The 24846-nt window shown below is 35.7% G+C and overlaps 1 protein-coding gene across 1 annotated transcript in view; it reads left to right on the top strand.

The window, feature by feature from the left end:
• GBE1 (1,4-alpha-glucan branching enzyme 1) overlaps window positions 1–24846 on the top strand; it is a 128533-nt gene that overhangs the window by 24976 nt on the left and 78711 nt on the right. The window contains exons 3-6 of the mRNA XM_026843662.1: window positions 1783–1908; window positions 4264–4399; window positions 6787–6877; window positions 7962–8171. Of these exons, the coding sequence (XP_026699463.1) occupies window positions 1783–1908; window positions 4264–4399; window positions 6787–6877; window positions 7962–8171 (563 nt within the window). The remainder of the gene's footprint in view (window positions 1–1782; window positions 1909–4263; window positions 4400–6786; window positions 6878–7961; window positions 8172–24846) is intronic.

Below are 24846 nucleotides of genomic sequence, written 5' to 3'. Positions count from 1 at the left end.
TACTGCAGGTTCCTCCCCTCCCTCAAGCATACAGAAACCAAAGCTGTAACTGAAAATGACCCCTTTTCATTTGAGGCTTCTTATGATGTTCATAGCTCTCCTTACAAAACAAGCCCCCCAAAACCAACAACAAAAAATCCCCGTCAACTTCTTAACAAAAGCAAAATGAAGATTTTCAGAACATCACTTGCTCATACATTTCTGGGTTTTAAATTTTCAAACCTTCTGTGTTAATGTTTTCATGGCAGCCAAAATACCAAGCAAAACTAGAGTGGTGCTGTTCCTTCTGGATTGAGAAAGGAGGGGAGGTGGGCTGAGGCAAGAGAGGTGGGGCAGAGTTGTTTATGTGTCTTGGGAAGAAAGGCCTGACAACTGGCTTCATAAGATAACTGCTTTAATTAGACAGAACAAAATAGAATAAGAGGAGGAATACTGATAGTGAACAAGTCACCTTCAAGTGCTGGCACCCTACATTAGTGTGGCATTAGTCAGTGCCCTGATAGGTTTCTTTTTTTTTTTTTTTTTCCTCTTCCCCATGGCATGCTGTGTGGAGCAGTTTCTGTCTCTGGAGAGGTGGTCTCCCTTTTGGTCATTGAACCTAGATAGAATTTCCTTACAAGGAAACAACTTTACTCCTAAAGCATGTTCTCGTAAGAATTTCTTGGTGCACTCTTAAAGAGAGTGGTGTAGTCACCAGTGCCAAGAGGGAACTGCATGCAGGCCCCTCTGTTGGGCTGGCTGAGGTTGTCTTGCAGCTGAGGGACATGTGCAGCACAACACAGACCTGTTGTCCTAGCTCCTAAGTGTGCAACACTTTCCCAGTCAGAAATGCCACCTTCCATCTTTTGAGTCTCATACCCTTTCTCAAGGGTATTTTATAAATTACAGATTACATTAATTACTCAATAGAGCAGAGATGACCTATTCAAGATCACCAACTCCTCAAAGACACTGTCTTCTGCAGGGTCTCAGTACAATGTTATCCTAGTAATTACTTCAATTTTGCTTTTGTTGTGTAAAATTATAATACTCAAAAAGAGCTCCTAGGTTTATTGCTTGGTCATTCTTAGTGGAGTGAAGTTTTATGAGCTTTTTTAAGGAGTTGAAAAGAATGGTACTCTTCATTTCTTGTCATAAAATAGAGGAAACCAAAGGAAAGTAAAATAGATGATAATACTTTATTATTAAAATAATGAAAGCATTCAGAGAAACTAAAAGGTAGCAGAGGAAACCCAGCAATTCAAATTTTATTCTTTTTCTTTCTTCTCGAGCTGAAAGCTGTCCTATGCTTCTTGTGTTGATCTGTAGTTTTGGCCTATATGATATTGGTCAGGATTCAGAGCATAGAGAAGGAGGAATTAAGATATAAAAATGGGCTTACTAGATTGTTTGCCAAGTAAACAAATCACATTTCTCATCTTGATGGCATTATACTGCATGTCTATTTAAATTTATAAGAACATGGAGGGGAAATAACAATGACAGGGAAAATTAGAGAACCTAACTAATCTGTTTGGGAAGGCTCTTTCTCCCATTACTTACATGAAGCTTACATATATATACTCACCTTTCAGCTCCTGTGTCTGACATGCCTGGTTTGCTATCCCTTTGCAAATCATCTCTGTGAACAGGGTCATTCTTTCTTGTCTTGACTTGCATTGTATATTTGTGTGTTCTTTAAATTTGTGTGTAATGTACTATTTCATTCTCTGGTATGCTTTACACAGGAGGTGTTACATGAATTATATGTGACTGCATGCATATGTTGTGGTTATTTTATAGGTGGTGATTCGTGCTCAAAATGGTGAACTCCTCTATCGTATTTCACCTTGGGCAAGATATGTAGTCCGTGATGAAGACAAAGTGAATTATGATTGGGTACACTGGAATCCACCACAGTCATATATAGTAAGGCTTAAATATTATTTTCAAAAGGTGTATAAAACCATGTATTGTGTCACGTTTGCATCCCTGCTTGGAAAAAGAGAGGAGTTACACAGAAAGAGGGTAGTGAACTAGTTGATGAAGTTATCCAAGAAGTGAAGGGATTTTATTAATGACTTTGGCAGAAACAAGTGGAGGGGTTTTATTCATGGCTTTGACAGAAACAAGTGACTGTAATGATGAATGTTTTTGAGCTACTTTTTCAGTCTCACATAGAGTATATAAAAAATAGTTACCAGTTGAAGTGGTATTTTCAATTTGGCTTCTCACATGCTAGGCAAGTTTGATAACTGTTCCAGGACTAGGTGGCTCTTGCTGATAGAGAGGAGAGCAGGGAATTATCACAATTGGGTTTGGGAATTAGTTAGCCCCAAATACAAAGTTTGGTACTCCAACAATAAGTCAATGCCGTATGAAGTCAGAAAAAGCTTTCAAAAGTAAGGTGCTTGTGCTCCAGTTAAATCCTAGTTTCTTTGTATGAGGAAAATCTGTTTGTTAATTTTTAAAGCCTTATTCTCATGCACTCCTATAAGAGGGGTGGAACTCTTTACATGGTATATGAAAAATATCTTAGGAGAACATTCAGAAACTTCAGACTGAGTGATGTTATTTCATGTTATTACACTTTTTGGTGCTTTTACTAAAAAATGGTATGCAGTATTCTGTATTAGAGATACTGCAGTCTCTGTTTTGAGTTAAATTTTAGCACCCATCTCAAATTATGAAGCAGCTGCTTGACAGAGAATTGGTAACTCACATGGAAAATCTCTTCTAAAAAAAAAAAGTTACATAATATACAGTAACTTTCTTATTTAGTTGTATAGATTGTATGAATTTAGTGACCTATCCTGTATCTGTAATGCTGTGTAACACCTAGATTCTCTAAGAGGAGGAATGTGGACGTAATTGGAAATGCAGTGATCTGTCTACACTAGAGTGAAAAGGAGGCAAGAACATTTAGGGTGCAGACAAAGCCTCACTGAGTTAAATCAGGGAAAAAAAAAGAGTCCTTTTATGAATAGTGGAGGTGCCCAGTGAAGTAAGATATAGGGAACAAACCTCAACCAGAACTTTTTCATGTTGCCCCTTTTAATTTCTGTTCATGTACAGGTGTGTTTTTACTAGTTTGGTTTTAGCTTTCCAAAATTCACTTAAATATTAAACTAATGAATAGAATATAGTCTTGTAACTGTTTTTAACTGGGAGAGGGGGAAAAAAAAGAAAAAACTTTGTTGGGAAAAATAAATTTTAAGTGGTAGTTTTCCAAAGCTGCTTCAGTCAAGACTTTTGTTTTCAAAAGTAAAATCCTGATTAAGTGTGGAAGCTCTTCTTCAAGTGTAAGGAGGAGGTTTTGTGATGAACTTTGCCTCTGTGTTCTTGAAATATTTTCACCATCTAGAAATACTGTGTACTTGCCTACAGACTTGAGGTTGGTTGTTTTTTTAAATCCAAAGTAATTGGAACATACGTGATTCTGTGCTGTGGAACTGTGTTCTTTAGGATTAAATTCTTATAAATTTTAGTTTGGAGAAGGCAGAGCAACTTCAAATACCTGCAAAAATCAGGAATGCTTAAAAAGTAAAAACCTGACCTTTCTATTGTGTCTTTTATTTTCAAACAAGCTTCATAGTAGTTCAGAACAACTTTATACTTACATCTTAGAGTGGTTTGTGTTGGAAGGGACCTTAAAGTCTAGTTCTAACCCCTCTGCCATTGCAGGGACACCTTCCACTAGCCCAGGTTGCTCAAATCCCTGTCCAACCTGGCCTGGAACACTGCCAGGGAGGGGGCAGCCACAGCTGCTCTGGGCAACCTCTGCCACTGTCTCACCACCCTCACAGGAAAGGATTTCTTCCTTATATCTAATCTAAATCTACCCTCTTTCATTTTAAGACCATTACCCCTTGTTGTATTCCTACACTCCCTGATAGAGTCCCTCCCCACCTTTCCTGTAGCCCCCTTTAAGTACTGGAAGGCCACTATAAGGTCTCCTTTACGGTACAATGGCTACTACAAGTTTGAACACTTAAGTGTAATTTAAAAAAGGTATAAGAAAAGTGTTGAATCATGACTGTCCAGTTTCTTTTTCATGAAAATGCTAATTTGAAATAGGCATTTGCTTTACCAGTTTAGAATGCTTAATTACTTCTGAAATGTTTGTGCTCTTAAAAAAAACAAAAAACAAAAAATACCAACCAAAAAACAAATTAAAACCCCAACTTAAATTGTTTCTCAGCTTGTGCAAATTTCATGATTGTGACAACACTTCCAAGCTGTTGTATCCTAATGACAACTGATTTTTTTTTTTTTTCCTTATAGCATAAGCATCCTTCCCCCAAGAGATTAAAAAGCCTAAGAATCTATGAATCTCACGTGGGGATTGCTTCCCCAGAAGGGAAAGTAGCTTCTTATAAAAACTTCACATACAATGTACTACCTAGAATAAAGGATCTTGGTAAGTAATAACAGAGATATTTGTAGAGATAAAATTTTTATGTGCTTGTGTTCTTATTAGAAAAGACAGTTATCAAGTGTCTGTAGGTTTTTGCATTTTTAGATTACAGGTACTATAAAGATAGGTTCTTAGGACAGCAAAAATGACAAACAAATGACATCTATGGAAAAGAAACAAGGACTGAAATAGAATACGTGAATCAAAGTCCATTCCACAGATTTTTAAGTAAAATGTGATTGCAAAAGCTAAGATAAATGTTGCAGGGCAATTTTGCTTCTGGCATGGTTTGCTTTCCACTTGAAAAAGGACCTAGTTTTGTGAGACAGTCTTTAGAACACACTGCATTCTTAATTAGTTCTGCTAATGTGGATCTTGATTCTGAGGAAAGACAAAGAAAAACCTGGAAAGAAAGGATGGTCTTTTCTGTTTGCAAGAATAAATGTGCTAATATTATTTGTACCTGAACAGTTGCTATGAACAGAACATGGAAACTTTAGATGTGAGAAATCCTCTTTTAGAAAAAAACTTCTATTATATTGGAGGGGATATATGAAAGAAACAGCTAGCATGATTATCACAGGAAGCATAGCAAACCTCATCTCAGTTTCGATTTGATATTTTTCTTCCTGTGGTGTCTTTGCACTGTTTCCTATAATGGACAATATTAGAACTTGGTGGCTTTTACTGCCCTGTGATGAAATACATTTTGTTGCACTCAACTCTAAAATAATTTTGACATCCGTGGCTGATACCTCTGAGGATAGAGGCTGTCCTTATGTGCTGTTTGATTTTTATTTTTTTTTTCTTTTTATTTATCAGAGCACCTGAAGAAGCCATGTTTTTATAATAGGTTTACTTGTCAGTGTTTCACAGAATGCAGATTTTTGCCTTGCAGTAAAGTTGAGCTTGCAGGTTAGGTGAGGGAGTTTGCACATCTGGAGGCCTTCAACAAAAAGTAAATTTGGATTGCACATTACATATCTGTGACTCTTTCCCTACTGCCAAAGAATGTAAGTCATGCCTGGAGGCTACTATGGTTAATAGAATTACAAAAGCTTTCTGCTTTACCTACAGGTTTTTTTGGGGGGGAGGAGAAATGTCATGAAAAGGCTGATAAACCACAAAATAAAAGCAATATCAAATTTAGGTAGGGTATGCAGAAATGATAGGTGCTGTTTGTTCTTGTTTACATTAAGTAAACACTCTGGGAATTTTTTTTTAATTTATTTTTAAGGTGTATTAGATTTGGTTTTCGAATGTCTTGTTAGGACAAGTATAAAGAGATACATATGTAAGAATTCTAAGATATCAATAATTTGTAGAAATACATGCATGACATAGCAAAGTAAATAGCAAGCAAATCAAATGAGATTAGTTTGATGCTATGTTGCTGTTCATTTATAGAAGCACTGTAAATAAGAGTAAGTGCAATGAGCCTGAAATATAAAACAGCAATGAATCTGACAAATTGCTGAGCTCATGGCAACTATTTTCTACTAATAACTCTTTTAAAACTGCAAAATTTAAAAGCAAAACCAAGAACAATAAAAAAGAAAGCAGTATCTTGTCTAAATTAAAGAATGATGTGAAGATTTTGGTTAAACTAATAAAAGTGTTGGTGGGAGTCTCAACCTTCAGGTTTAATCTGCAGTCTGGTATCTTTTGCTGATAGTCCTCACTCACTGGCTGTCTGGGACACTTATTCAGATGTTAAAGATAGCTTTAGTTAAGATGTGTGGCAAGTGCTGTGGCTTCACCATTAGTGTGTGGTTTTCCCTTTAGTTTTCCCGCCCTTAATATTGCACTAAAATTTAGGTGATAGAAGATACGGAGTGTCTCCTATCCTCCTGTACTGCCTTGGGTTTTTGGTGAACTCGTAACAAAGCCACATTACTTCTGTGTTTTATCTTTCTTGAAAGACTCTTGTAGAGGGGGAATGTAATCATTTAAATTGGGTTTGAAGTGGTAAAAAAAGATTCCATAGAGCATAAGGTATAGTACATGTAGCCAGTGACTAGCCCCAGACCCCCCTGACTGCAAGTACAAAAGTGAAGTGGAAGTTTAGGACATACAGATTGGCGTAGTTAATATTCCAAAGTTAAATTAAGATTATATTTGCATATCACTGCTTTCTAAATCTGTGAGATTCAATACACCTAGTTGTATGCAGATCACTTCGCAAATTGACTGTTCCATTTTTAATGGAAGACCATGTAAGAGCATGTAGGTGGAATTACTTCTGGAGAGAGACTCAATCTTTAGTTGTTAATCATGGGTTAGAAGCAGCTAAAATTACGTAAGACCAGCATAGATATGTTACAGGTGTCGAATCTTCTTTTAGCTATCCTTAAGAAATAGGTTGGTTTGTTTTTTTTCTATTTTTATAGGATATAACTGTGTCCAGCTGATGGCTATTATGGAACATGCATACTATGCCAGTTTTGGTTATCAGGTCACAAGCTTCTTTGCAGCATCAAGGTAGGTTTAAGTACTTCAACATCTTTTCTCTTGGCCTTACTTCCCATCTGTTGAAATCAGTATGCCTGTATGTGTGTGTTTGCAGGTGTTTAATGGAAAGAGAAAATAATGGCTTAGGTATTTGCTCTAACTTCCTTTTAAATCTGAAATCAATTTGGTATAGTGATCAGCTGTTCTGTGAAACACTTCATCTAGGATACAAACAAAATCTTACATAAGTAACTTCAACTGTCATAGCATATCCCAGCTAATCCAGCTTCAGCAGTCTTTATGCATGGGTTTTGTGTTGTGGAATTCTTGGCAGTAACAGACACAATGTGTAAGATTCTTTTATGATAAATAGAACTGCATACTACTTGTTCATAATCAACTTAATTAAAATCATGTGTTCTGTGGGAACTTTTTCCATGCTTGCAACAGGATGTACTTAGATTTGAGACCTAGGGTGAAAATAGATGGAAAATGTACTCAGGTGATGGTTAAGAAAATTGATAAATCCAAATGTTGTGATGTTCTTGGGGGTGTTTTTGTGTTGGTTTTTTTTGTTTGTTTGTTTGGGTTTTTGGGTTTTTTTTTTTCATCTTCATGAAGCTCAAGTGAAAACCAGGCTAAATTTAGATAGACAGGAAGTTTTAACTGGCTTAATTAGTTGAAAGAAATGTGTGTTGGACACAGGACAAAAATCTTTATGTAAAAAATAATAAAAACATGGAATTTTAAAATAAATATTTTAATAATATTGGAAAATAGTATAGTACCTGGAAAAAAAAAATCAGGACAGCAGCAGATGGTGTGTTTTTGGGGACTTCCATGAATGTACGTTTACTTTTGCAGTCATTATGGATTAATTAATTCCAATAATATAAATGTATTCTTGTCCCTTACAAAGTGTTCAATATTAAATCGCAGCTTTAAGTTGTATCGGTTATCTTTTATACTGAATTTGATATGTTAACAGGTTGAAAAGGACGAATAAAATTTTGAAACTATTTCTGCAAAATGTTGCATGTGTGTATGATGTAATTTTTATAATTAAAAAATGTTTTGTCAGTTTGTAATCAACATTGCATTTTCATGCTGATAGCCGTTATGGAACTCCAGATGACCTGAAAGAAATGATTGACGTTGCTCACTCAATGGGCATCACTGTTCTGCTGGATGTTGTGCACAGCCATGCATCAAAAAACTCTGAAGATGGTCTCAACAAATTTGATGGTACAGATTCTTGTTTCTTCCATTCCGGTCATAGAGGAAATCATCAGCTCTGGGACAGCAGGCTCTTTGACTATGCAAAGTAAGTATAAGGTGATACTTCAGGTGTGTTAGTGGTAATGATTACTTAATAGTTCTACAAAAAGTGTGCTACAAACTGGAAAAGTCAATTGGGTGTTTCAACAGTTAGGATATGCTGAGCTAATGCTAAATACTTAAAATCTAAGACTAAACAGTAGTATTTAGGTTTTGTTGTTTTTGTCATCTGTGATTGCATATGTACATATTATATACCATGGGCATTGGATGTATTAATATTATGTAATTATTTTTATTAAAATAGATTCAAATATTTTTATATATGGATACCCACTTAAATATTTATTATATCAGAATGTTATATATAATTAAATATATATTATAAAAGTGAATTGATTTGTACTTTCATGTGCTTTCATGTTGTTATATTTATGTAAAATACACATTATATATAATATATACATAAAAGAAGAAGAAAGCTGAAGAATACACAAGCTCTGGAAATTTATTGTCAAACTGTCAGACTTGAAATATACCAAAAGTTTGACCCCAGGACAACTAACTCCATTTCAAAGAGCTTCCAGAGGTTGGTCACCAGTTAATAGAGAAAAGGGGTCATTTTCAGTAGACAGTTTTAGGCACCTAATTTGGGCATACTTAAGTGATAAAAACATAGTGTGTCTCAAACCACGTGTTAATGCCAGATAATGATTAGCATTGGATATTTCTTATTTTGTATTCTCCGAGGTATTGGTCGTGGGGGTGTTTATCTTTATATGCTGAATATTTCAGTAGTTGAAATGCAGAAACAAGCACTAGCAGCCAGCTTGTTTCAGTCATTTTATTCCATTTTTTTCCATGCTTATTCTTCCCTAAACATCCCACAATAAATTTCACACAACCCCAGAACATCCTTAAAGAATTTCTTAATAAATTCTATACAGTGTCACTCACTTCTTATTCCATGATAAATTTGCTTTTTTGTCCCCTTGCATGATAATCATATTGCCCTTCTTATCTATTAAGAAGTTCTAGTTTAACCCTTTCGAGGTTATGCTTAAGTGGTTCCTTTGATGGTTCATCATTCAGTGACTATAGAGTTCTTGTCTTTTTTTAATCTGATAGTTAGGTTTTGTTTGCTACAAGTTCAAGTTACTATTTTTCCTCTGTTTCTTTCCCTTACTTACACTGAATTGCCATTAACTGGATATGCATATGTTGAAGATGTCCTTAAACCTTGGATGAGAATTATGCATGTTCAGTTAGTTGCCAAAAAAAGTTTCTTCTTATAGGCAATACTCTTGAGGCTGACAGTTCTATAGCTTATGGGGTTACTGTTTACAAAGGTCAAAAGTAATGTTACATAACATAGGTCAACTGTTTGATGGGACCTCTTGCACAGTAACTCACAGTATCAATCAAACCGAGTGACCAGTGTAGTGACTGACTTACATGCTCTGATACTTAGTAGGATGAGCTGGTCTTTATTTACTTGTTTATTTGGGACAATTTACTGGTGAATTCAGGGGATATTTTTGAATTGTGATATTATAACAAATGCATTTTAATATGTCTGATCGTAATTATTTCCTGTTTGAGTTGCTTTCTATTAATCTTTAAATTCATACCTAAATAAATTATATTCCAGATAACATTAAAGCCTTAATAACAGTACAATGGTATTTCACTCTTAATTTCATTTTATGCTTCTGTATTGTAAACAAGTGTGTGGTACCAACTTATGTAGTGGGGAAAATAAATTGAATGCAATTATGGACCTTTCTCTGTTCCAAGCAGAGACAGATTCTTCTTACTGGAAAAAAAAAAAAAATGGTACTAGTATTGAGTGTTTTGGAAGGACTTGTAAATGAAAGAAACAGCAAGCTGCTTTCTAGGTAGCACTTGGCAATGTTAAGCATTTATTCAGAACTGAAGCACTTCCTATGAGAGTCTGTTCAGTCAGTGATATGTGCCTGTACTCATTGGGGAGGGACACTGCTGCATAATTACTTTTCATCCTGTGTGGTTGGGTAGATGCCAGACTGCTGGAAAGGGGGAGGGGAAAGAGCTGTGAGGGGGAGAGAAGAGATTAGGAAATAGCAGAGACCAGAGCAGTTGAATCTATGCCCTACTGATGAATAAAAATAATGCTCCGGATGACTGAAGATCCCTCATATGCCATTCCCCATCCCCTGCCCTATAGTGAAATTCAAGAACAAATTTGTGTTCACTTTTTAGGAAAACCTTCCCCTTCAGGCATAGGAAGCTGTGAAGTGGTTTTAGTCATTAAGGGCTTCTTTAGTCCTAATATTTGATACATTATATATGCTATGTGTATTTATAGTCAGATTTTAGACTTAAAAGATATAACTATTATGTTTATTCTAAATTGCCCAGTACTGATTAAAAAATGCTTTGGGTTTTTTGTCCTCTTTTGCATGTGTACAGGTAACAAAATTGGGAAAGAATCAGAACTGTCACTTTATCGAAAATGTTATTTTTTTCCATTTTGGCTTTATTGACAGCCTACTAATTTCCATACTGATAAATGAGCAGCTCTAGTGTGAAATAGGGGAGTATAAAAATCTGAGAGATTCAAGTTGCTTGCAGATGTTAAAAGTTTGCTGAAAATAAATAACACCAAACACAATCTGTTGAGTGATACACAGAAAAGCTTTCTGAGACAGATCTCTTCAGCTAGTACAGCCTTGTCTCCTGTACAGTTGTACTAAATCTCTTTCCTTCTGTAGTGGGAAGAACTGTTAAATCTACAGGTACTTAAACATCAAATACAAAGAATGCTCAATTTATTTTGGAATTGAGAGAAACTAATTGTCTACCATGAAAGAGATTAAGAAACTATTGCTTTATCAGTTTAGTCTGTCTCTGAAAGCCAAGATGTAAGTAAATTTGTCTCACAGCATCTGCAAGATTATTCAGTTGTCTGGGAAGGGGACTGTGAATGCTTGCTATAACAGAAGGTGGCAAAAGATCTATAACCACGCCAGAAAAGGACTATATCCATGGTGTATGTTAAATACTGTGTTTTTAGTAAGATACATTTAATTAGAGGGTAAATCCAACAAAAGGAGTAGTTCAAAGGACAACCTGGATGTTGCATCTCTAGCACCATAGTGCAACTTAAGAAGATAAAAGCATGTTTTGTATTGTGGACTTCGAGACAATGCTTAATGAGCAATAGAACTGTATATTTTTTTTAAAAATTCATGTTTATATGGTTTTGCAAACAGTGAACTTGATAAATTGTAAACAGCAGCTTAGAAATCATGCTATTCAAGGTGTCATGAGAATAAAACCTCAATTTCAGTAAAATGAGAATTTGGAGGTAAAATAACAGAATAAGTAAAACAATATTTTCTGCTTAACTTTTTTCCCAGAAAAGTGTTATAAATTCCACATTAAAAAACAACAAAAAACTGAGTCAGAAATGAACTTCCACTTTCATAATTTTGGTACATTTTTTCCAGTTTTTCTCAAATCTGGAAGTAGGCAGTTTTGTTGAATCTTTCTCTCCTTCATCTCCATCCCCTCCTGGTCATCCCCATGTCTGTGTCCTCCCCCCACCATCCCTCAGCTGCCAATCCAAAAACCAGAACCACAGAGCCTGAGTAAGGATTGCAGTTTATTGTTTTTAAAAAGTATTATTAAAAACTCTTATATCCTTTGTTTTGGTTCCTATTAAAAATGTGGCTTTCCTATCACTGAATTAATAAAAGGGAAGTGCTGTAAGGTAAAAGGGATATCATAACCTGTGATCTACCTGGCACTGTGTAGTTAATTTTGCGGTAAATTAAGTACCTTGTCTCTATTGTGATCCTGTTTAAGATGACTCACTCAAAATACATGTAAACACCCTCTCATCTTAAGTAAGGATTATGCTTGTAATTAATTTAACACAAGCTAAGTATAACAATTTTTCCATCCTAAAATCATATTCAGAGATTATTCAGCTGACATGTTCATTAGAAGTGATGCTGTAGACCCCAGAGACCAGGTGGGATCACAACTAGAGTGGTTGATTGTATTTTGATTTAAATTCATTTCTCTATATAACAGATGTGTCTAGAATACTAATTAGGTGGAAAATTTAAAAAGAATTGAGAACAAGATATTACCTAGCAAAGATAAGTTGGTTTTTTTTAAGCACTACGTAATTAGTGGTAAATGATGCTGCCTTTCTAGGCCTATTGAGATCTTTTGAGCTCTGTATTCTTCTTCTCTCATTAGGCTGTGTAGATTCTACACTTTTTTAATCCAATTGTAAAGGGACAATAGGTACACTGATATATTTCTGCAAGCCTTTATCAATAACAGTAGAAGTAAAACTGCAGAAATCATGTGATGTCCTAAGTTTTGTGTTTGTCTTTTTTTTTTTAAGTGAACCTTTTCACCTGAGTACTTAGTCAAAAATTAAGTTCTTGCTCAATCTAGGACAATAATTTGGCACAATAGTAGGAGTTTGAATTACATTCTGGTTTTAAAGCCCTGCTTTCCTTGAATGCAGCAGTATGATCAGCAATGAATGATGTTACTTACAAGATTCTAGGGCCAGCAGACACCTGGCTTTTGAGACTTTTTTTTGAGGCCATCTTTTCAGCACTTTTCTTAAACTGTATTTTGTGTGTTCATGCTTTGGTGGTTCTGTGAAGGCACTAAATCATAACTAGTGGGTACCCTTTGGCCTGTTCACATAAACATTTTGTCTTGTTTGTATTTGGTGATACTCTGTTTTGGGAATTAAGGCTTCAAAGTGCTGTAGAAGAAATGAGATTCATTTAACTCAGCCATATAATGGGAGATGTTTCTTCTTTAGTCTTTTCTTTCTCCTTCAGTTTTATGAAGTCCCAAGTGATATTCATGCCAAATGTGCTTTGAAATGCTTTAGATAGGGTTCAGAGTATAAGCTCAGTGTCCCAGAAGCCACGTTTTACATCAGGGCAACAGATGACACGCTGGTCCCCTGCAGCCTAACCAGATGTTCTCTCCAGCTTGGTCTTCTGAACTGTTGGTGGAGCAGCTGATTGTAGCTTTATGTGTTGGTGTTTAGTTTAGAACCCACTTTAAGACAATCTAATGTAGTTTAGAAACTTAGCCCTGCTGTCAGTGTGGCAGAAATATGGCAGCTATCAGGTGCCAAAGCGTGTGTTTTAGTTCTGGTTTAGATGGCCTGTCCTCCGGCTGCCCCTCCAGAGTGGTGTGTGTCACCTGAAGCTTTTCTTCCCTATCCTGTGTTCAGCTGCATGCGTGTATCTCAAATGCTTTCTTGCATCTAAAATGGCACAGTACACCTATGTTTGGATGCAGAGATGATGGTCTTTTCTGCCACCCAGTGTTTCAGTCCTGCATAGGCTTCATGATGTATTTCATGGGGAAAAAAGGTCCACTGATGTCAATAGATAGTAATTTACTTCACTTTAGGATCTGACTCTTTAAAGGCAAGTTGATCTTTTAATATTTTCAGCACCCTCTAGTTAAGATCTGTATTTAATTTTACCTTAAACACCTGTTCTTTACCTGATTTTTTTTTTTTTTCAGTTTTCCAATTGCCAACTCCTAATCTTTAGCTGCCACTGGTGTATTATTATTAGTAGGTGGAATGAATTGGGAAGTATATCTTTCAAAGATCAGTGTTTGGTTAGTTGGAGTACCTGTCTAGGCTCATAATTCTCTTAACATAGATGTCCAGAGAAATTTATTGGGTTTAAGTAGCCTACAGTTCAATGTTGAGTTCTTCTAAATAAATATCTGTGGAAGTGAAAACTTGTTTCCTTACATGGGAGCATCACCATCGTTTGTAACAGTTTTCAGGAAGAAATGGAGAAGTTGCTGCTTTGTGACACTTGCATGTTTAACATTTGATGTTAAAGTTGATGTTTTATGGAGTACTATGACATTAAATATTATGTATGGTTCTTGCCTAATGCACTTAAGGAAAGTTGGTATGTCAGCATGAGTTACAAAATGCAGATAATGCGCTATGTGTGCTCTTCCCATCCATCTCAGGGTTGCTTTATTCACATGTGTTTTACAGAGTGCAGAAAGGGTATACTTGATTGCAAACTATTGCTTATTAGTTAACACGTATAAAGAGTAGGTAAGATTTAAAAACTGCAAGTACACTCATAGCTTCCAATAAGACACCTCAAGAGTCTCTGCTGGCCAGGCAGGCATTGCTTATGGGGAGAAGGGAGGCTGCCACTACTTGTAATACACCCTTGATGGTGCTGGGTCATCTTCTTCAGACTCCATATGATTTTTTTTTTTTGCAGCTTTCCACGTTCTTCATTTTGGATCTCTGAGTTACTAACAAACCTATCTTTGTCTGTAACTTTACCTTTTTTACCTCATATAGATGTAATCTACTTCTTCTCAATTTTCTCTCAACTAAGCAATTTCCTTAGAAGTTTAAGCTGTACAGGTTTTGGGACAGAGTTGATTCCCCAGTTGGGGGAGGAGAAGGAAAATTACTGAAGAATTAATGTATTGTATACAAAACATTAGTTGAATTCACAGAGTATAGGTGTAGTCAGTACAGATGATGTCCTTTCAACTGCATATATGCAGTACTAACAGCCCTTGGTAGGTCATGTTTGTCACAAATGTGTTAATTGGAGAGATAGATACCTTGGCCATAATTCCAGCTAGATTAAAGATAATGCAGTGATAGTTGTCAATGAGCTAGATTCTCAGTCATTTGATGGTTGTTTGGTACACTGTTTATTGTAGGATAATTACAGTAGAAACAGAGATATAAGTTTTTTCATGATGAAGAACTTTCAGCTGTGCTGATTTTAATTCACTTCCTGCCCGTCTTCCTGTTCAGTAGTTTAGGAACTTCCTTCCAATAGTTTAGGAAAGCTCTGTATTTAGAGATCCCCATAATATGCGTTGGAATTGAATTTGACTGGCAAAGATTGGTTTTTAATGACTGTTTTAAGAAAGCACTGATTGTAATGCAATAGATTTTTTTTTTTTTCCCCCACCATAAGTGTAATTACTTAGATTATAGATTGACTTCTATAAAACCTGCCTGCATACATCCTTAGCAGTCTGCTTCTAATAGACTGGACTTTGAGGGTGACTGCAAAGACACAAACGTACATTATAAAAGTTAAACCTTAAAGTTTAGTATCTTCCATATCTGAAAAATCTTTGGGTTTTTGTCTTTTATTAATGATTGTGCATGTTGGCAAGTAAGCACTTGGAGTATGGGGACATAGCGGTTAATAAATTGCCTTTCTTGAATGGAGTGAGTATTGGAAGCGTGGACAGAAGGGTTGATATATTGGAACTTACTGCAATATAATTGGAATGATTAAAATAATGGTACAAAAAAAAAAAATTCCAGGCATAAGAATATGAGTTATAGTATGTACAGTCTAGACCTCCTGTAGAATTGCTTTTTAATTAAACATTCATCTAGTAGCTTAATGGTTTTACCGCATTCTACTTTGATATGACAAACTGGGAAGCTTTAAATCCACAGATGCTCTGAAACTCAGAACTTGACATAAGAATGTGTGTAACTTCCTTTGCAGTGTCCAGTTTCCCATATTAATCTCCCAACATAGCAATCATAGCTTTGGGTGAAGTTTCTAAAATGTAGCTGGACAACAAGTGGTATTATAATAATAAAGCAATATATTGATACATGAAGAAAAGGTACACTGAAAAACTGCAGACAATTGTTCTAAATTTTGTTAGGTAGCATGTTTTGAAATATAGAGGTCACTACTTCTAGCCAGTTAAATTCAATCATATCTTGAATAGAATCAGTCCCTCTTACCTGAAGTTGATTATGGTATTTCAATAAAGATCTAAAATCAGACAAGATTCAGCATACTGCAGAGAATCACTCCTCATCAGTCTAAATGCAATAATGAACTTTCATTTAGTAACTTAAATTGACAACTTTCACAAGCATTCTTATTTGATTACTGCAGCAGGTTATATGAACAGTATCTGTTGTGAATAGAAGATTGTGGTGAGGAAAAGGGTGATGGTTGTATAAATTTGAGAAGAGGGAGCTGTTTAAAGAAAATCTGCAAATGAAATTGGGAATGTTGACTTTCTTCTAAGAGGGCTTAATCTGAAGAAATTCTAGGTTGGAGGAAAAATAGGCATGGTGTACTGCTCGTGACAGGGAAAGAAGATGGGGTCGTTAAGACAGTGGTCTCTTTTTTTAGATTCTAGTTTGTATATGTTGTATAACACACAGATACAGTTGAAATACATATCTAGAAAGCTCATTGGAAAAAGAAAATGGATAATGGAGGGCAAAACAATTAACAATCATATGTACAAAGTAGAAAACAATAAACAATCGAAATGCTGGATGCATTTCCAAAAGTGAGCAGTGTAATTATGACCCACAGATCAGAAGTGATCTGCAAATAATCATGTTGTTCTATGGTATTACTTTTAGTCTTGAAAAGGATGTCATGTTTTCTTGAAGAATGCCATTTCATGGACTAGCATAAAACCCAAGTTCCTGTCCGTAGAAGTTGATTGAAATTTAAGGTGGAGGGCAGCACATCCAACTGAGCTGGTCAGCTTACTGCTTCAGATGGTAGCTGTCTCTGTCCTACCAAATTGCTTCCTAGATGTAGCCACTGGTTGAGATTCAGTTTGATGTGACTAACTTGGTGATTCTATGCTAAAATTTCTATTTAGGGTTATTTAAATGGCAAAATCACTTTGACTTTGGAGCTAATGTGCTATTGAGGTTAATTTTACTAGAGTTCATACTTATAGAATTATTGGTGAAATTGTAATGAAGATAAACTGGTTCTGTTGTGGTCGTGTTACAATAGTAATGGATGAACTGGGAGTAGCTCTTGCTCATTTTTCTTCTAGGTTCTATTCTGATATACTTACAGGACAAGTATGAAGAACTGAAATAGTGTATCATGTCGAATGTATCTTAATAAATAAGGAAAATACTGTATGAAAAGCTTTATCCTTGGGAACAGGGCAAACCAGGTTTGGAAAAAAAAAAGACTTTAAAAAAAAAAAAACAAAACACCCAAAACAAAACAAAACAGTAAATCTGGCTGGTTTTTTTCTGTACATTTGTTTTGGGTGGTTCCTTGTAAAAAGGTAACTCTCTCTATAGCTTGCCATGGGAGTGACAATGTAACATTTGTTTGTCCTGGTTGTGCTTCTGACTCCTCTTTGATAGGGAGGCTCTTTACCCCATATTTTTATATATCTATATTACAAGGGATTGCAATCTCTTAAAAATTGGTATAAAAGTATTTAGAAACAAAATAAATTAATTGCTATAGAGATGACCATTAGTGGTTTATATAGCTGACACAAAAATTTTTCCAAGTTACCCTACTACGATTAACTAAATGAGTTTAATTGGGAGTGAGGAAAAAAGTGTACAAGTAATACCCTATAGACCTTACTCCTCTTGCTTCAATCTTAATTATTGTGCAGTAAGAGTCAAATGTAGTTATAGTGATAGATACATATGAACAAATAAACATAGGAATAAAAAGCACATCCATATAATTTTTCACTGCTGTGTGATCTAGTAATTTTCTTCTGTAGGAGATGTCTTGACCTATTAAAGAGCTGAGAATGAAAGTTCTCTGCAAAATTATTATGTAAAAGTATGGGGGTTTTTCTGTTTATAACATATTTAGTCATTGCACTAAGGCTGTTTAAGTGAGGGTATATATCAAAGGGCTTCACAATGAAGGGGAGAATGTTCTTTGTCGTCTTTTTTTCCTTTAAGATATGTAAAGTAAGTAATGTACTGACTATTATCATTTTCCCAATTAAATAAACATTTTAGATCACATTTTCTTGCTGAAGGGATTACTGTAAACACCATAGAATTTGTTGCTTCATTATGTGTCATGAGGCCATATTCCTTTCACCCTGTCAAAATGAGCATCCAGCACAGCTAGAACCTCAGACCTTATATTTTTACCCACAAAGCTTCAGAGATTGGCACTTTAGTGCTTTACAGTCATCAGCTTTTTCCCCCTTGCTGTTTTTAGTAACTTTTTTTTTAACACTATAGTACACTTTTGATTAGGGTATGAGACTTCAGAATACATTTTCACACAGGCTTATTGGTATACTTAAGTTTTCTAAGACAGTTTTCTAGTACAGTAAGTAAAAGAAAATGGTGTATTTTGAGGAAAGAATCCATTCATTATTGAATCACAGTTGGCAGTAAAATTATCCCTGTGAGGACTATTCAGTTGAAATACTTGTTTTGGTCAGTGTTACATTTGCATACCCTGACCTTTTGCAAGCAGGTGGAGGCAGTGCTAAATTCCCCCTTGATTTCCCTCCCCTTCTCTGCTGAAGGGGAAAAAAGGGAGTACAGGACACTAAAGTTTGTTTCATTTATTATGACACCACATTAGTCAGAATGGTAAATAGTTAGAATCATATATAATAACAATAAATAGAATTGTTTATGGAAAGCATTATTCATTGCTTCATGTATGAAGGTTGTCTAAAAGAATAATCTTCTGTAGTTCTAAAAGTTTGGCTCATAGCTGTGACTAAACATTTCTTAATCTGAATTAGGTAACTTAGAATTGATGGGTTTCTTTTTTAATTCATTTAGTTTGAAATGGATTAAGCTTGGATATTTAGAAACAAGTACAAGTTGGTGTTTAAGGTAATAAACAGCATAAGCTTTCAAATTGCTAAACATACAGTTGCTTTTATGGACCACAAGGATAGGTGAAATTATTTTCTGTTGTTGAAAATTAGCTCTTGACATTAGATTCCTTAAATACTTTCTGTGTTCAGAGAATTGGTGAATCTAAATAATCAGAGTGTCAGCCAAACATTGGAGAAAAACAAAAAAATCTCAAAGGATTTCCACTGCTTTTTTCTCCCCCTGTCTTCTGGTTTGAGTGTTTAGTGTTTACTAACCCAGATTTTTATGCTTTTTTGACTACCCTGTAATCTGAAATTCTATATTTCTCTTCCTACAAAATGGAAATAAACATTTAAACCAAAGCCTAAAGTAGTAGTTGGAAGCTTATGAACATTCCAGGGTTGATGCTTAAACCCCAAAGATTATTTACAAAGTGAATGCTTTTTGGAGAAGAAAAAAGAAGTCAACTACGAAACACTAAAATTTACATTATCAATGTTTTCAGGCTTCCTTTGCCACCCCCTTCTTGGATAAGGGCATTGGAAAAGATGAAAATCTACTTTGACTATGTTATAAGAAATTCCAAGGTAATTATTTTGTCATTGGGTTAAGTGGGGAGGAAACTGAAAGTCTAGCAGGAAATGGATAAATGAAAGCAACATTAAGTTGGTTGTTCTTTCTAATGCCTATCCAACACTGGTTAAAAAAGCTAGGAACTTGCAGAAAGTAGTATGAAATAACATTCTTACGAACTAATTGTGTAGTGGAAAGAATGAATGTTCTGCAGGTTGCATCTACACTTGCTCTAAGCACACCTGCATCATCATTCAAATTTGGAAGAACAAAAGATTTGATTAGACAGAATGTCTTCAAGTGCAAGGCATGACAACTTACTTGCCTGCAATGCTGAACGGTCAATATATGCAAGGGCAAACTTGTTTTAAAATATTTCTGAGAATCTTAACTTTAGTTTTCTTTGTATCTTATCCTGACGTACACAACATTTTTTTTTTTTTCCCCAAGTTATGAAGATTCCACTTCAGACTTACATTATAATCAAAAGTTGCTATCGTTCTGCTACCTCTTAAGCCAGGATGAGTAATAGTTGCACTGAAATATGATCTGAAATGGGAGATACCTATAGCAGTTACTCTTAATTTTACATCATGGAATTTCATGGAAAAAGCACACTGTTTAAAATAAGTACATATTTCCAGCATAGTAATTACACTGGTAGTTTAACATACCTAAATAGAGATCAGTAACAGCCTCTGTCCCTCAGGGGTCTCTACTGGGACCGGTACCATTTAGTATCTTTAATGAAATAGTGGGATTGAGTGCATCTGCAACAGGTTAGGAGATGACACCAAGCTGAGTAGTACAGTTTATAGGCTGGAGGGAAGGGATGCCATCCAGAGGGACCTTGACAGACTGGGGGAGTGGACAAATGTGAACCTCATGAAGTTCAACGAGGCCAACTGCAAGGTCCTGCACATGTGTTGAGGCAATCCCCAGTATCAATAAATACAGTCTGAGGCATGAATTGATTGAGACTAGCCCTGAGGAGGACTTGGGGACACTGGTGGATGAAAAATGGGACATGAAATAACAATGTGCATTCACAGCCCAAAAAGCCAACTGTACTCTGGGCTGCATTAAAGGCAGTGTGGCCAGCAGGTTTAGGGAGGTGTTTCTCCCCCTCTGCTCCACCCTCATGAGACCCCACCTGCAGTGCTGTGTCCAGCACTGGGGCTCCCGACATAAAGTACGTGGACCTGCTTGAGCAGGTCCAGAGGAGGTCACAAAGATGATCAGGAGTTGGGAGCACCTCCCTTATGAGAACAGGCTGAGAGAGCTGGGGCTGTTCAGCCTGGAGAAGAGAAGGTTCGTACTTAGAGGGCTACAAGAAAGGTGGGGAGGGACTCTTTTATCAGGGAGTGTTGGGATAGGATGAGGGGTAATGGTTTTAAACTGAAACAGGGTAGATTTAGGTCAGCTATTAGGAAGAAATTCTTCCCTGTGAGGGCGGTGAGACAGTGGCAGAGGTTTCCCAGAGCAGCTGTGGCTGCCCCCTCCCTGGCAGTGTTCCAGGCCAGGCTGGACGGGGCTTTGAGCAACCTGGGCTAGTGGAAGGTGTCCCTGCCCATGGCAGGGGGGTTAGAACTAGGTGATCTGTAAGGTCTCTTCCAACCTAACTATGGTGTTACTGTGTTTAACATACATATATTAGTCCACCAATCAGACATTTTTCAGTGGTGTAAGTTGATTGTGAAACTATTGAAAGATACTGTTGCCTTGTTTTGTGAGTTTCCACTTCTGTGTTGACTTGAAAATGTAAATACAGCAGTCAAAGCTTTTTTTGGGTGTGGAGAAGTGGTTTATTTTTAAACAGCTTTCTAAATAAGCTGTAGACCGTAATATATGCTTTTTGTAATTTGTATCTAACGTAAGGACACTGATTATTAACTCTGAGTATTTTCAAGATACTGAGATTTCCATTATCACAATTTATTTTCAATGGACTAGTAGGAGTACAACTGAATACATTTTGGCACAATATCTTTTTCACATGTCTCTGGTGGAACTTACAAATTTGGTGACTATAGAAAGATAATGTGTATGTTAAAACATATGTTCAGATTGCAAAAGATTTCAAAATATGCTTAATTTTTTAAAAGTAAAATCACAGCTAAAACATTATAGCTATGAATCATAAAAATTGTAGCTATTTTTGCTAACAGTTCAAATAATTTGCTACATATTATATATTAAAGCTACTGCATCAATCTATTATATTCTTATTGTTCTTGTATTAATCTTCATGAACTTATATATTGTATAGCTGAAATAATAGTATCTAGTAAGCAATTTAGATAAAAACAAAGTGTCTTTGAATATAAACCTGTGTTTCTGTTCTCTTGCATGAAAAAGTATTTGAAGCACACAGAAAGCTGTACATTTGCAAGTTCTCAACTACTGGCACTGTCTAAGATGGGACAATACTGGTCTTTAATTACATTCCTGAAGAATGTAACTTTTAAAAGTGCAACAAATTGAGTAGTGGAATGGATTCTTGTTTAATATGAACTCTATACTTCATATTTTCAGTGCTGTTTTGTGCAAATGCAGCATCTTTGTATTTTGTGCTTGCTGAAAGGTAGTAGGGACTGATACATGCATAAATCGGTTTTGCCAGATGGGTGCTTACCTCTGCAGTCATTTCCTAAATCTCTTACTAGGGATGATAGAAGACAGTCTTCAGGCTCTTTGAGCCTTCCCCTGGACATCTCCTTTTCCTGTGAAGTTAACAATTCATTGTACAAACTTTACTGCACTTCATGCTGAAGTCTGCCACATAACTGAGCCATCTTGTCCCGTGGTACTGAAAATTTTGGACTGTATCCAGAGCAATTGTTTATGCTCAGGATAAAATCTGGAAGTGTGAGAGGAAGTAAACTAAGCTTTGTATTAGCTAGTATTAGTATAAAGAGTGAACTTCTCCTACCCTCTGCTTCCCCAGGGGAGGAATTCAGTAAACTACCATTCAGGACATGGAGTCAGTATCTCAGAAGCTTCCTGTAATGTCTGTACTGAATGATGACTGATAATTAACACTTCTACCTGTCTTAAAATTTTCTCCTTCTTCTACAGATTTGGCATTGCTGCCAATTGTCTATTTGGGAGGAAGGAAGGATAGACTTCTGGTCAATAAAATAAAGACAGGCAACTGAGACTTCAGGGGTCCAGTATGCCAGTCTCTGCGAGACTAAAGTTAAAAGGGCATTCAGATAATATCTTCTAAGTAGAAGTCCTAGGATGGTAAAATGCAGGAGTCGCCCCCTTTTCAGGCTTCTGTATGTGATACTAACTATTCCTTATGAGGCTGGTTTTCCTATGTTAACACAAAAAGTAAATAACACAGTTTGTTGCTTGAGGATTAATGTTTTGATTTTGAATTTTCAAGGTAGTTACCAGTTTTTTAAAAAGTGATCTGTAATAGCATATGGACACTGGGTGATAAGGTTGTGTTAGTGTGTTCCTGATATATGTGAACTTGAATTTTTCTGTTATCTCTGTAGCAACTATCGTTCACTGTCATCTGCACACACAAATAACTTTGTAATCATCAGTGCACTTAACTTTTTAGTAAAACATATATTTGATGATACGTCTGTGTTAATGTTGGAATTTTCTCAAGGGCAGAAGTCTGATCTTCTTGCTCACTTTAATGCTTTTACTTGAGAGTTTTCAAAATGTTCTCTTTCATTAAGAACTTTATTTCTTTGCCTCTTAAACTCCTATTCATTAACATCAGAAAAAACAAAACTTCCACCTGAAATCAAATGTAAACAGTATGCATTTTCATCTGAAAGGTGCAGGTGTAATACCAATGCTTTAAATATTTTGTGTGTGTGCATTTATTTTTAGGCCTATGCTTTGTTTTTACCACCAGTAAATAGAAAGGCCAGTGCATTTTCAGTTACAGCTTTGGTTTCTGTATGCTTGAGGGAGGGTGTATGCTCAGAATCATACCTTGACTTGGCTGGAGGTCACAGCAGCATTTCTCAGTTGTGGCTAAACTGTATGGTTGCAGTAGATAACAGTGTTTCTGCTTGGTTCTTCAGGCAGGAGGCTGTGAGCAAATGTTCAGGTAGGAAACTGAGGGAAAGTCAGTGAACCAGATACTTCCTTGATGTCCCTTTGAAGTCACTTGCATGAGTCTTAATTTGGGAACCAGTATTTTAAACTAATAAATGAAATCAGGTTTATAGAAAACACTGTTTCAGGCTTTCAATAAGATTGTTTTGAAAAAGTAGAGCTTAAATATGTTAACAGTTTGCCAAGTATTTACTATTTTGTCACTGCTGATGGAATGAATTCATTGAGAGTATAAATTTGGGTTCGTATATAGGGGATATAGAAAGTTGAGGAGAACTGTTTTCTATTCTTATACATGTGTATAATAGCATGCTATTGCAGGGGAGAAAAAAAACCCTCACAACGAAGTAGTTAAATATCTCTTGACATTTGATCTTCATCAGTCCCCTTTTTAACTCTGGTGCTGTTTTCTGGGGAAAGCTCAGGATAATGGTCTGTTTCAGAGCATGAGTCACCTGATATGTCATACTTTGGCTATTTCTGCACTACATATAGACAAAGTGAACACAGTGTTGAACAGTAAACTCCTCTGAAACGTTTGTGATCTCAGTTCAGTTATGGAACTCATGAACTGAGTTAAATTCTAACGGTACATCTTAAAACTGTTGTGATTTAGTTGCATGTTGCAGAACAACAAATTTTGGTAGTTAATTTGCTGGGTTGATTATGTGACTGAATAAATTTAATATCTTAGGTAGTTTATTTTGGGAGAAAAGAATTTTAAATGTTCTCAAGGATTTTTATTTTATTAGTGTATAATTTAGTTGGGTAGAACATGAGTAGTACAAGTGCTAATGTTGTCCAAATCATAGCTGAAATCCATGTAGGCTTTATCAGCACTTTAAATGGTTTTGTAATTTTATTTGAGACATTCTCTATTTTAAAATGTGTGTGTCCTGGAGGCTCTGTTAAAACTGCAGGTAATTGTCTTCAGTACTTTTTTCTTCTATTTACTTAAGGAAGCCCTCTGAGCAAAAAGCATCAAGAATATTAAATTTCATTACAGTAAGTACTTATCTGCTTTGCCTCCAAGGCTATTCTTATATTCACATTTTGCAGGACATAACCTTTACTGAGTAATACTTGAGTTATTGCTTCCATTTTTCTGGCAAATAACTGAATGCTTTATTTGATATTATTTAGTTTACTCTTATCAGGTTCAGATAGGACTAGCCTGAAAAATTTAAGTCTAGGACTCTGTACTGCTTACCAGATATAATAAATCTATATATAGTCCGTAGTTCATTTGAGGAGAAAATTTGTCTCTGTGCGAATGGCACTTCAGTAGTCGTGTGAAAATAAATAAATATATATATATATATATATATATATTTTTTTTAAATTCATTGTCAAAATACAATAGAGATGGTTAATGCAGAATAAACCTGCTAAATTAAAGTGATGG

The sequence above is a fragment of the Athene cunicularia genome (genome assembly GCF_003259725.1).
Source record: "Athene cunicularia isolate RWA chromosome 1 unlocalized genomic scaffold, athCun1 chr1_part1, whole genome shotgun sequence".
NCBI lineage: Eukaryota > Metazoa > Chordata > Aves > Strigiformes > Strigidae > Athene > Athene cunicularia.
The sequence above is the reverse complement of the archived record's forward strand: the minus strand, read 5'-3'. Positions and strand labels throughout refer to the sequence as shown.